The sequence below is a fragment of the Calliphora vicina genome, chromosome 4, assembly GCF_958450345.1.
Source record: "Calliphora vicina chromosome 4, idCalVici1.1, whole genome shotgun sequence".
NCBI lineage: Eukaryota > Metazoa > Arthropoda > Insecta > Diptera > Calliphoridae > Calliphora > Calliphora vicina.
In genome coordinates this window covers 112,478,007-112,492,031 of record NC_088783.1, presented here as the reverse complement: position 1 = coordinate 112,492,031, position 14,025 = coordinate 112,478,007, and the positions used below count along the sequence as shown (strand labels likewise).

The 14,025-nt window shown below is 21.8% G+C and overlaps 1 protein-coding gene across 2 annotated transcripts in view; it reads left to right on the top strand.

Moving 5' to 3' along the window:
• The first annotated feature begins 198 nt into the window (after positions 1 to 198).
• bif (bifocal) overlaps positions 199 to 14,025 on the top strand; it is an 89,336-nt gene continuing 75,509 nt past the window's right edge. The window contains exon 1 of one of the 2 annotated variants that reach the window (XM_065508638.1): positions 199 to 770. In XM_065508638.1, coding sequence (XP_065364710.1) covers positions 257 to 770 — 514 coding nt within the window. In that variant the 5' untranslated portion in view covers positions 199 to 256. The remainder of the gene's footprint in view (positions 771 to 14,025) is intronic. The other variant, XM_065508637.1, reaches the window with a different exon arrangement.

Here is a 14,025-nt window from a genome sequence, read left to right as displayed (position 1 = left end):
CAACGACAGAGGTGTGTGATAAAAATAAAACTATAATAAAGTTTATAGCTCTTCTTTATGTTTCTCATAGAAAATTTACAGGAAAATTAAAAGAAAATTTCTAGAAAATCATAAAAAAAATAAAAATTAATAAATGCAACTAAACGAAATTTAAAAAAATTAAAGTGATACCAGAAAAAAAAAATCAAAGGCTGAATTTTTAAAAATCAAATTCTAAAAAAAATAAAGTTTTGAAAAAAGCTTAAAGTTTGCAAACATGGCAGCTTTACCTTTAACTTTAGATACTTTACAAACACCTGGCAATGAAAGCATTACACTGCAAACTCCTTTAATGTCGCCGCAGCAATGTCTTAAGGCTGATTCATCGTCATCGTCAAGTGCTGCTGGCAATGACATGATGGAAACACCAGAACGTCCCTCTAATTTAACATTAGAAACAACACATCAACAACAACAGCAGCAGCATCATTTGCAACATTCCAATGTTACTCCATCGCATGGCAATATTTCACCTGCTTTAAGTAGTGCTGGCAGTTTATCGCCTTCATTCCTGCCCGAGATGCCACAATGGAAACGTGACCTCATACAAAGACGTAAACAAAATGTACAACGTACAATAAGTGCTTCATCACCATCATCCACAACAACAACATCATCATCATCGCCAACAACAATTGCTATGGCTATTGGCGGTTTAAAAACCTCTACATCTTCATCATCTGTGCGTTCATTAGCCGGTAGTAACACTAATATTGACCAACTTGCATCAGGTGAGTGGCAACAATCAACTTTAAGTTAGTTAGTTTTTTTTTCTTTAAAAAAAAACATCAACTTGAAACAAAAAAACACACAATAGTTGTTTGGTTTTCTAATCAATACAAAATGAATAATAGGTGCTTTTGAAAAGTAGTGTTTTTTAAGAAAATAGAAAGAAAATTCATATTCAAAATTTCACTTCCCTGCAAACCCAATTCAATATTCCTCACTTCCCTAGACGTATTTTCAATTTTTTCATCAAAATAATATCTGATTACTTTTCCCGACTTGCTCATATATTTAGTTTCAGTATTCAATTTGCTAATTTCCAAATTTTGGGTTTTTTATTTAAAAAATCGCTTAAATTAAGGATTTTCTCTGATTCACATTTGGCAACACCGGCCTAAAGAGATAACGGTAAACACACAGGGCTGCCATATGCCATAAAGTGAAACTCTGCGATTTTGGTGATTTTTCACTAGTAAGTCAAGGGGAAACTAAAAAAGTCGTAGCTTTTAAAAATGAAACCTTGGTTTATCAAAGAAAATATTATTTTAAACAACATAGAACAAAAATAAACATCTTAAATGTTAATTTTTAGTTTTGCTACAGCGAATTTTCAAAATTTTAGACAATTTTTGAAAAAAGTGATTTTGTGTGATTTTTAAAAAAAGTAGTAGAAATACTACTATTTTGTAATATTATTTTCATGAGAAATATATTATTTTATACAACATATAACAAATAAACAACATAAATTAAAATTTTTACCAATTCAAATCACTTTTTAAAAAAGTAGTAGAAATACTACTATTTTAGTTATAACTAATTTAAGCCAAAATTAACTAAACTAAAATAATTTTTTTAGTTTTGTGCTTTTTTAGCAGTTTTTTTTTTAAAAAAATATGGAATCTACTGCTATTTTCTAAAATGTTAGTTTCAGAAAAATTTTAATTTACATAAAGAAAGACTTTAATTTAGCTTGAAAAATAATTTGGATGTAGAAATATTTATATTGGAAGTAGAAATACATATATAGAACAGAAATAAACTCTATAAATGTTAATTTTTAGCAATCTAAAGAGAATTTTAAAAAAGTAGTAGAAATACTACTATTTTATTTATTGATAATTTAAGCAAAAATTAACTAAAATAAAATAAATTTTATTTGAAATTTGTTTTTAATTAAGTTTTTGAGATTTTTTAGCAGTTTTTAAAAAAGTATTGAATCTACTACTATTTTCTAAAAAGTTAGTTTTCTGAAAAATTTTTCATTTATTAAAAAATAAATATATTTATTATAAAAGGCCTTTAATCAAGCCTGAAAAATAATTTGTAGTCATTAATTCGCTTTTTAAACAAAAAGTAGTAGAAAAATTAATTATTTTCAAAAATGTATTTTTTATATAAATTTTATGTTAAACAATATAGAATAGAAATAAACTTTATAAATGTTAATTTTTAGCAATTTAAAGCAAATTTTAAAAAAGTAGTAAATATACTACTATTTTATTTATAACTAATTTAAGCAAATCTTAACATAAAATAAAAGAAAATTTTAATTAAAATGGGGTTTGGGACAGGGTTAACCACTTTTTAATATAAGTAGTAGAAATACTACTATTTTTAAAATTAAAATATTATTTTAAATAGCTTAGAACAATAATAAACAACTTAAATGTTAATTTTTATAACGTTATAGTGCATTTTAAAAAAAGTAGTAAAAATACTACTATTTTATTTATGTGTAATTTGAGCAAAAAATTAACTAAAATAAATCATTTTAATTAAAATTAGTTTTGAAATAGGTTTTTGGGTGTTTAGAAACATTTTAAAAAAAGTAGTAGAAATACTACTATTTCCAAAATGATCATGAAAAATTAAAATATTATTTTAAACAGCATATAACAGTAATTAACAAGTTAAATGTAAATTTTTATAACGTTATGGTGCATTTTAAAAAAGGTAGTAGCAAACTACAATTTTATTTATGCATAATTTAACCAAAAATTAACTAAAATAAATACATTTTACGTAAAATTAGTTTTGAAACAGGTTTTTTGGTATTTAGTTATTTTTTAAAATAAGTAGTAGAAATACTACTATTTCCAAAATGTCAAGAAAAATTAAAATAATATTTTAAACAGCATATAACAGTAATAAACAAGTTAAATATTAATTTTTATAACGTTATGGTGCATTTACTACTATTTAAATGATGCATAATTTAAGCAAACAATTAACTAAAATAAATCATTTTAATTAAAATTAGTTTTTAAACAGGTTTTTTGGTATTTAGTTACTTTTTAAAATAAGTAGTAGAAATACTACTATTTCCAAAATGTCAAGAAAAATTAAAATAATATTTTAAACAGCATATAACAGTAATAAACAAGTTAAATGTTATTTTTTATAACGTTAGAGCTCATTTTAAAAAAGTAGTAGAAATACTACTATTTAAATGATGCATAATTTAAGCAAAAAATTAACTAAAATAAATCATTTTAATTAAAATTAGTTTTTAAACAGGTTTTTTGGATTTTAGAAACATTTTAAAAAAAGTAGTATAAATACTACTATTTCTAAAATGTCAAGAAAAATTAAAATAAAATAATTAAACAGCATATAACAGTAATAAACAAGTTAAATGTTAATTTTTATAACGTTAGAGCTCATTTTAAAAAAGTAGTAAAAATACTACTATTTAAATGATGCACAATTTAAGCAAAAAATTAACTAAAATAAATCATTTTAATTAAAATTAGTTTTGAAACAGTTTTTTTGGTATTTAGTTACTTTTTAAAATAAGTAGTAGAAATACTACTATTTTCCAAAATGTCAAGAAAAATTAAAATAATATTTTAAACAGCATATAACAGTAATTAACAAGTTAAATGTTATTTTTTATAACGTTAGAGCTCATTTTAAAAAAGTAGTAAAAATACTACTATTTAAATGATGCATAATTTAAGCAAAAAATTAACTAAAATAAATCATTTTAATTAAAATTAGTTTTTAATCAGGTTTTTTGGTATTTAGTTACTTTTTAAAATAAGTAGTAGAAATACTACTATTTTCAAAATGTTAAGAAAAGTTAAAATAATATTTTAAACAGCATATAACAGTAATAAACAAGTTAAATGTTATTTTTTATAACGTTATAGTGCATTTTAAAAAAGGTAGTAGCAAACTACTATTTTATTTATGCATAATTTAACCAAAAATTAACTAAAATAAATACATTTTACGTAAAATTAGTTTTGAAACAGGTTTTTTGGTATTTAGTTACTTTTTAAAATAAGTAGTAGAAATACTACTATTTCCAAAATGTCAAGAAAAATTAAAATAATATTTTAAACAGCATATAACAGTAATAAACAAGTTAAATGTTATTTTTTATAACGTTAGAGCTCATTTTAAAAAAGGAGTAAAAATACTACTATTTAAATGATGCATAATTTAAGCAAAAAATTAACTAAAATAAATCATTTTAATTAAAATTAGTTTTTAAACAGGTTTTTTGGTATTTAGTTACTTTTTTAAATAAGTAGTAGAAATACTACTATTTCCAAAATGTCAAGAAAAATTAAAATAATATTTTAAACAGCATATAACAGTAATAAACAAGTTAAATGTTAATTTTTATAAAGTTAGAGCTCATTTTAAAAAAGTAGTAAAAATACTACTATTATTATTTTAAGCAAAAATTAACTAAAATAAATAAATTTTACTAAAAATTAATTTTAAAACTGGTTATTAGTTACCCGGTTGTCCAGATTTCCTATTTCTTGTTTAAATAATTATTGAAATTTGCCAATTTTCAACAATTTATCTAAATTTGATTAAAATTTTTTAAATTGATTTATTTATCAATAACACCTCTTGTTGCTAAATTATCTTTGTTAAATCAAACATAAATAAATTTTAAACTAACTACTACCACATACCATTTATTTGTACGTGAAGTATACAACCATCATACAGTTGGCAGTTCAATTCATTTTGTTCGTTAACTAATCATACGTCTAACGTACAAACAAAAAAAAATATATTTATTTTGTGTGGCAAATACAAAAAATAAAAAAAAAATTTAATGCTTAAATGCAATCAACCAAGGCACAGTGGTTGGAAAAAAAATTATATAAAATTGAAATCAGTTCATTTAAGTATTTAAATATTTCCCTAAATATGTAAGAGTATTTTCGGTAGATTGTGAAATATTAGATTATTTAAATGTTTATTGAATAATTCCTCCTCAAGGTTTAGAATTCAGTAGAATTTTGTTTTAGATTCCTTAAATTCAATAATTTAATCTATAATTAAATTATCTCTTTCTCCTCTTTTCAACACACTGTAACATTTGTTTTTAAATTGTTGTTGTTTTTGTTTTCACAGTAGCAGCAATGTTGTTGATGTTGTTGTTTTTGGTTGTCCATCAAACTTGATGTTTGTTGCAAATTCAATTAGTGCTGTGATCTTATGCACATTTTTCATGTTGTTGTTGCTGTTTTTTGCCATGTTTTCAGAGCTCTTGTTTGTTTGTTTATTTTGATTTCTTTGCCGTTTGAATCTATTTTCAATTTAACAAACTCTGTGTATTTTGCTAGAGTTTATTTTGATTTTGTTGTTTGCGGAGCAAATAAATAAACATAACTAACAATAAATAAATATTTAGCCACATGTTTTGTAGTTTTTCTGCAACTCTGAAACTTGCAAAAGAGGTTTAGCTATTTTCACTGGGATTTTAATTTTAAGAGTGGAAGTGGCTGAGGTTTTGACAGATTAAAAAAGGTGTAAATATAAAATTTTAAAACTCATATGTTTAAATCTTTGAATGAAAATAGTAGTATTTCTACTACTTATATTAAAAAATCTGTTTCAATACAAATTTTAATTAAAATGCTTCTATTTTTAGTGAATTTTTGCTTATATTATGCATAAAATAAATAGTAGTATTTCTACTACTTTTTTAAAATGAACTCTAACGTTATAAAATTTAATATTTATGTTGTTTATTATTGTTCTGTGCTGTTTAAAATAATATTTTTATGTTTCATGATCATTTTGAAAATAGTAGTATTTCTACTACTTATTTTAAAAAGTAGCTAAATACCAAAAATCAGTTTCAAAACAAATTTTAATTAAAATGTTTGTTATTTTTTGTGAATTTTTGCTTAAATTATGCATAAAATAAATAGTAGTATTTCTACTACTTTTTTAAAATGAGCTCTAACGTTATAAAAATTAACATTTAAGTTGTTTTATATTGTTCTATGCTGTATTAAACAATATTTTCATTTTGCATAACCATTTTGGAAATAGTAGTATTTCTACTACTAAAATTAAAAAGTTTCTAAGTATTAAACAACCGGTTTGAAAACCAATTTTAAGTAAAATGTCTTTTATTTTAGTGAATTTTTGCTTAAATTAATTAGTAGCATTTCTACTACTTTTTTAAAAATGAGCTCTAACGTTATAAAATTAACATTTAAGTTGTTTTATATTGTTCTATGCTGTTTAAAATAATATTTTTATGTTTCATGACAATTTTGAAAATAGTAGTATTTCTACTACTTATTTTAAAAAGTAGCTAAATACCAAAAATCTGTTTCAAAACAAATTTTAATTAAAATGTCTGTTATTTTTAGTGAATTTTTGCTTAAATTATGCATAAACTAAGTAGTAGTATTTCTACTACTTTTTTAAAATGACCTCTAACGTTATAAAAATTAACATTTAAGTTGTTTTATATTGTTCTATGCTGTTTAAAATAATATTTTAATTTTTCATGACCATTTTGGAAATAGTAGTATTTCTACTACTTATTTTAAAAAGTAGCTAAATACCAAAAATCAGTTTCAAAACAAATTTTAATTAAAATGTTTGTTATTTTTAGTGAATTTTTGCTTAAATTATGCATAAAATAAATAGTAGTATTTCTACTACTTTTTTTAAAATGATCTCTAACGTTATAAAAATGAACATTTAAGTTGTTTTATATTGTTCTATGCTGTTTAAAATAATATTTTAATTTTTCATGACCATTTTGGAAATAGTAGTATTTCTACTACTTATTTTAAAAAGTAGCTAAATACCAAAAATCAGTTTCAAAACAAATTTTAAGTAAAATGTTTGTTATTTTTAGTGAATATTTACTTAAATTATGCATAAAATAAATAGTAGTATTTCTACTACTTTTTTAAAATGAGCTCTAACATTATAAAAATTAACATTTAAGTTGTTTTATATTGTTCTATGCTGTTTAAAATAATATTTTCATTTTTCATGACCATTTTGGAAATATGTAGTAGTATTTCTACTACTTATTTTAAAAAGTAGCTAAATACCAAAAATCAGTTTCAAAACAAATTTTAATTAAAATGTTTGTTATTTCTAGTGATTTTTTGCTTAAATTAGTTATACATAAAATAGTAGTATATCTACTACTTTTTTAAAATTCGCTTTAAATTGCTAATAATTAACATTCATAAAGTTTATTACTGTTTAACATAAAATTAAAATAAAAAATGCATTTTTGAAAATTATTAGTATTTGTACTACTTTTTTTAAAAGGTAATTAAAGCCTAAAAATTATTTTTAAGTTAAATCAAAGGCTTTTTAAAATAAATATATTTATTTTTTTAATAAATGAAACATTTTTCTGAAAACTAACTTTTTGAAAATAGTTGTAGATCCAATACTTTTTTAAAAGCTGAATTGAAAACTAATTTTAGGTTCAATTTATTTTATTTTAGTTAATTTATGCTTAAATTGTGCAGAAATAAAATAGTAGCATTTCTACTACTTTTTTAAAAAGTTATTTGAATTGATAAAAATTTTGTATAAAATAATATTTTCATGGTATTTTCTTTTTTCTTTCTTAGGAATTCATTTCCCGTTACTTAGCTGTCAAAAACCTCTACTCTAACACTCTCTTATTAATGTATTGAGGTTTTCCTCTATTTTCTTTCTCTTGTTTTTGCTTGATTTTCGTTAGAAAAATGCAATTAAATATAATTATGACTTTAAACTTTATTACAAACAGCAACAAAAAAAAAGTAAACTTAAATCCAGTTATGTAGATATGACAAGTTTATATTTATCTATCTGGCTATTGTTATTTGAACTACAAAAATGAAAAAAATGAATGTAAAAGGAATTATGTTGGCAATTTGGAAAAATGCCACATATTGAAAACATAACTAATTATATTGTAAAATACTTAAGGCTAAATGAAAATATATGCAGCTTTTTTTTCTTTCCTTAAACGCCTTTCAAATGTGTAGAGATTAAATAATTATGTTGTTTGGAGATTTTTGTTTGATTTTAACCATTATTTTGTAATGTACAGATTAAAAAAACTATGGTTTATATACATCAATGGTTAAATAACCATGAAGTATGTAATTATGTGTACAAAAATTAATTGAAAATTTTTCGTTTTTAATTTATAAAGTACAGTGGGGAAAAAATAAATGAAAGTTTTGAAATATTTAGATAAGAATTTTATTGATAGATAGTAAGTTTTAAGAAAATTAGTTTTCGTTTTCTTAAATATTAATTTTTGGTTCATTTAAAAGATATTTTTTTGGTATTTTTTGCTTATTTTAAAATTTTTTTTATTTGTGATTTATTTCCTTTTGAAAAACTATTAATTCCTTTAATATTTTATTGAAATTGTTGAATTTTTAACAGAAATCAGTTTTAATAATGATCTTCCTTTAAAAACATCACTTTATGTAGCTTAAATGGCTTTGTATTGGCATCTCTTTACATTAGAATGTTTACATACCACAATACAACAACAACACTACTGTTATGTTTACTTAGTTAAGATGTTGACAAGTGACCTTCGCTATATGTCTGCTTCTTCTTCATCATCTCTTTGTTATTGTAGGCAGTGGTACAAAACAAACTAAAATAAGGTGTAAAACAACAACATTAAATATACCGTTACAATAATAACAAAGCAACATTGTTGACAAGTGACCTTCGCTAAATGTTTACGCCATTTTGGTTAGAGACAAAAAGGAGTGTTTACAAAACTACACTACAAAGGCAAACACTTTGTAAATACTTCAAATGGCCGCTTCCTTAACATCCTTAACGCCTTTAATTATTGCATAAATAAATAAATTCAATTAATATGATTTATTTCGTATTTATTATTGAAATTTGTTTACTTCTTGCTTTATTTCTTATTATTTTTTTCACTTATTCTTTGACATTATCTTAAATATATTGGAAAACAGAAAACAATATCAAAATAAGAACATTAATAATAAATACTTGTTATTTTTGTACTGACAAGCCGCCTATACCTACATACCTATTTTATAATATATTTTGACATTCTTATCTTGCATTTTTTTTAACGAAATGAACAAAAATACATCAAAACTGTATAGAAATAATTTTTAACACATTTCAATTATTGTATAATTCTTTTTTTTTACTATAACCTTATCATCAACACCTGCATTTTCTTATTATAGTTTAATGTTCTTTTCAAAAAAATTGTTTAATCAATTCAAAAAGTAATAAGTGTGGTTTTCATTGCATTTGTAATGTTTATTTTAAGAAAGAAATAATATTTTTTTTAACGAGAGTTTAAAAAGCATAGACAAGAGATGTTTTATTTTAACCAATAATTGATTAATTACACAAAATTGTATGCTACAAATTTAAACAAAGTAAACAGCTACAGATAATAAATTAATAAGTAAAATATTTCATTATAGAAATTTTATAAAAAGTCAAATAAGTATCATTTTAAATTAATGAACAATTAATAAATTTTGGAAAATTTTGTATACAAAAATTTCAAAATCAATTTCTTTGCTAAATTTCTTAAGTAGTTCAATTTCAAATAAAATTAAAAAAATTTAGGTCTAATAAACAAATATTTTCAAAGTGGTTACTTTTTAATAAATTTGATTTTATGTTCAAATTAAAACTATAATTTAATTACTTAGAAATTTTTATAAAAATACCTATAATTATTTGGGTTGAATAATGATTACTTTTCAAAATTTGAAGCGGTTACTCGTTTAAAATTTCATAATTTTTAAAAAATTTCTTTAGAATTATAATTTAAAAGTAAATTGAAGAAGTTTTAGCTTAATTATAAAAAATATTCAAAGTGATTACTTTTTGGTAATATGGATTTTATGTTAAAATTTACATTATAAATCGATTTCTCTAAGATTTCCATAAAAATGCAGATACCAATTTTAGATGAATAACGATTACTTACAAAAATTTTAAGGTTACTCGTTTAAAATTTCATAATTTTTGGAAAATTTCTTCAGAAATATAATTTAAAATTAAATTGAAGACATTTAAGCGTGGTTAAAAAAAATATTCAAAAGTGGTTACTTTTTGGTAATTTTTATTTTATGTTAAAGTTGCAGCTATAAATTGATTAGTCAAACATTTTTATAGAAATGGAGACATTTATTTTGGTCGAATAACGATTACTTACACAAATTTTAAACGGTTACTCATTTAAAATTTCATAATTTTTAGAAAATTTCATATACAAATCAATTTAAAACCAATTTGAAGTCATTTGGCTAAAGTAACGTGTAATTTTCAAAATGGTTACTTTAAGCTAATTTTAATTTTATGTTAAAATTTTAATTATAAATAGATTTCTCTAAGATTTCCATAAAAATACACATACAAATTTTAGAAGATTAATGATTACTTATAAAATTTTTAAGCGGTTACTTGTTTAAAATTTCATAATTTTTAGAAAATTTCATAATTTTTAGAAAATTTCTTATACAAATTAATTTAAAATGAATGTAAAGTCATTTGGAAGAAGTAACGAGTAATTTTCAAAGTGGTTACTTTTTGCTAATTATGATTTTATGTTAAAATTTTTGCTATAAATTGATTAGTTAAACATTTTTATAAAAACTGAGATATATATTTTGGTCGAATAACGATTACTTAAACAAATTTTAAGCGGTTACTCATTTAAAATTTCATAATTTTTAGAAAATTTCTTATACAAATTAATTTAAAACTAATTTAAAATCATTTTGCTAAAGTAACGAGTAATTTTCAAAATGGTTACTTTTTGCTAATTATGATTTTATGTTAAAATTTTTGCTATAAATTGATTAGTTAAACATTTTTATAAAAACTGAGACATTTATTTTGTTTGAATAACGATTACTTAAACAAATTTTAAACGGTTACTCGTTTAAAATTTCATAATTTTTGAAAAATTTCTTATACAAATTAATTTTTAATTAATTTTAAATCATTTGGCTAAGTAACCATTAATTTTCGAAGTGGTTAAATTTTTTGTAATTTTTATTTTATATTAAAATGCTTCTTTTACATAGACTCCAAGTACATTTTTTGTTTAATTGTTGAAACGTTATTGCGCCTTTTCTATTTGTAAACTTTATAATTAAATAAACTTGTTCACATGCAAAACTACACACTACACAAAAGGTACTTAAATTTGCTAGTAATTTTTTTTAATTAAATATTATCTTTTATGGAATGATAGCCAACAGACATAAGTGCACAATGTAAAGGGAATTTTTGTACAAAGAAAGCCTTAAGGGAAATAAATATTCACACAATTTGCTTTAGTAAAATATTTGTTTAACAATTAGTTATTTAAATTTATTAAATCTTTTATTTGAATTTTTTTCTTGGTTTTTTATATTTTTTAAATTTATTTAATAGATAATTTATTTAAAAGACCTTTAAAATACTTTAACTTTCTAAATTTGTTTAATTTTTATTTAAATTATTACAGATTTATAGAAATATTTATGTTAACGTCTCTTTGGTATTAAAAACAGAGTTGTTAACCTTGTTTCTTTATAAACAAAACTTGGCATCACTTTTTTTTAGCAAGAAACGCCATCTTGTATTTACTCTCTTTAATAAGGGATGCCTGATTGCAGAATAATAAAATTATTTGTTTTTGTTGTTTTTTTCAGTGTAAAGTAAAGTTGGTCTCCTTTTTATACAAAAAACGCCATCTTTTATTTACTCTTATTAATAAGGGGTGCCAGATTGCTTGTTTTGTTAGCAATAAAGTGTTTTTTAAGCCAGAATATGCAAAATTTAAGGTTTTATGTGGCAGCGAAATAAAATAAAAGAATTTTGTTTCGAGTAACCTTCCCTTTATAGAACAAAGCTAAAAACCAATAACGGTAAATTGGAAAATAAACAATAATTACATTTTTTTTCTGCGCTAAATGTTGACAATTGTTTATTTTTGTACAACACCAGAAGAATGTTTTTTATTTGTTATCGCAACTATAATGGGATGTGAGCAGCCTGGGGTAAGAGGAAAACAAATATTTTCTTTTTGAACTTTAAAATGATAGTGAACCTTAAAGTAGAGGGGGAGAATACAACAACACACTATATTAAAGTGTGTTAAAATCTATTATAGCTTTTTTTTAACAATTCATGTTTAAGCTCATAATGAGGTTCCATGTTTTTCGTTTTGTTAAAGATAAAATTGTTAGACAAAAAAAAAATTTCTATATAATTTAAATTTCTTTTGCTAAATGCTAAACGTTTTTTTCCTCTTTTTTTTTTTTTGCTTAAGTAAAGTAAATGAAAAAATTGTTATAAAAAAAATGTAAATTATAGTGATGTGAAAATCAAATGCAAGAAAGCAGAACCATTTTTATTATTTTTTTATACAAACAGAAATAATTTCTAAATACCACAAGCAAATTAAAAAAAAAGCCAAGACAAAATGATAAATGTTAATAAATCACGTTTGCATTAAAAATAGAGTTAAGAAAATAAATGATAAATATTTATGTTTGAGTTTTAAAGAATTTATTTTTTTTGGATGAAATACATATAAAATTAGTTTATAATAATTTAAACTTCCGGTTTTTAGGTTATACTTTATTACTTAATTCTAAGAATTAGGCTTAATATTTACTATGGCCAAAAAATAAATATTAATATTAAATTCTTTTAATTTTTTGCTGATTCTTTATAAATATTTATGGTGAAATGAAAGGTCTCTGTTATTTTTTTTTGCTTTTTACTTTAACACCAAACCCAAAAACCGCTTAATTAGCAAATTTATTTGCCTTACATTGTATTTAAAATGTATGTTTGGAGTTTTAAATTGCAAGCATATTTTAAATTTTATACTTTGTGCTGCAAACTGGTTTGTAACCATAAATAATTATATTTAATAACTAAACAATTGCATATAAAACAGCAACTAACTCTTAAAAACAATTACAGCTGAAAGTCTTTTGTTAGTAAGACAAAGATTAAATTAAAGTTGTTAATTCTAAAGTCCATTGCAAATAAATAACAAAATATTTTGAGCTCTTGATACTAAAAAAATTAGTAATAACAACATAGTGCTTTTGGTAGTAAAATTTAGTAAAGATTTTTTTAATAATCCTTTATATCTTTTTTAAATAAAATTTAAAATTTATGAAATTTACATAAAAAATATCAGTGAGAGGCTGGATGTTTCAAAAAAAAACTTAGTATTTTGTTAATTTATTATTGAAATAACTAGAATTTTATTTAAATATCTGTTATTTTTACTTTGGGCGTGTTTTTACAGCTGTTATGTATTAAAAATATAGTTGTGAACCTTGTTTGCTTTAAAAATAAAGTTGGCATCCTTTCTATGCAAGAAACACCATCTTTTATTTACTCTCTCTCACTCTCTTTATAAGTGTTGCCATATTTAATGTTTATTTTTTCAACAAATAAAGTTGGCATCGTTTTCATAACAACCCGCCATCTTTTTTACTCTCTCTCTCTTAATAAGTGTTGCCATATTGCATGTTTTTATTTATAGAGTGGTGATTTTTATCATTGAATTATAAAATTATAGATTTTTATTGTTTTGTGTTGCATTTATCATCCATATTCAATTAATGTTATTATTTTATTAGATTTTAGGCTATTTTTATTAATAAAATTTAAATAAAATAACTGCAACTTCCATCAAGTTCTATTGGAAATACATAAATTTTTGAATAAATTTGTAAAATTTTCATCAATTTCACCTAAAATAGTTGAATACATTTTTTTGATAAATCATTGATTTTTTTTTTGTAAATTTCTTATACAAATCAATTTAAAGTCATTTGGATGAAGTAACGAGTAATTTTCAAACTGGTTACTTTTTGTAAATTTTGATTTTATGTTAAAATTACTACTATAAATTTATTAGTCAAAGATTTTCATAGGAACTGACATTTATTTTAGACGAATAATGATTACTTAAACAAATTTTAA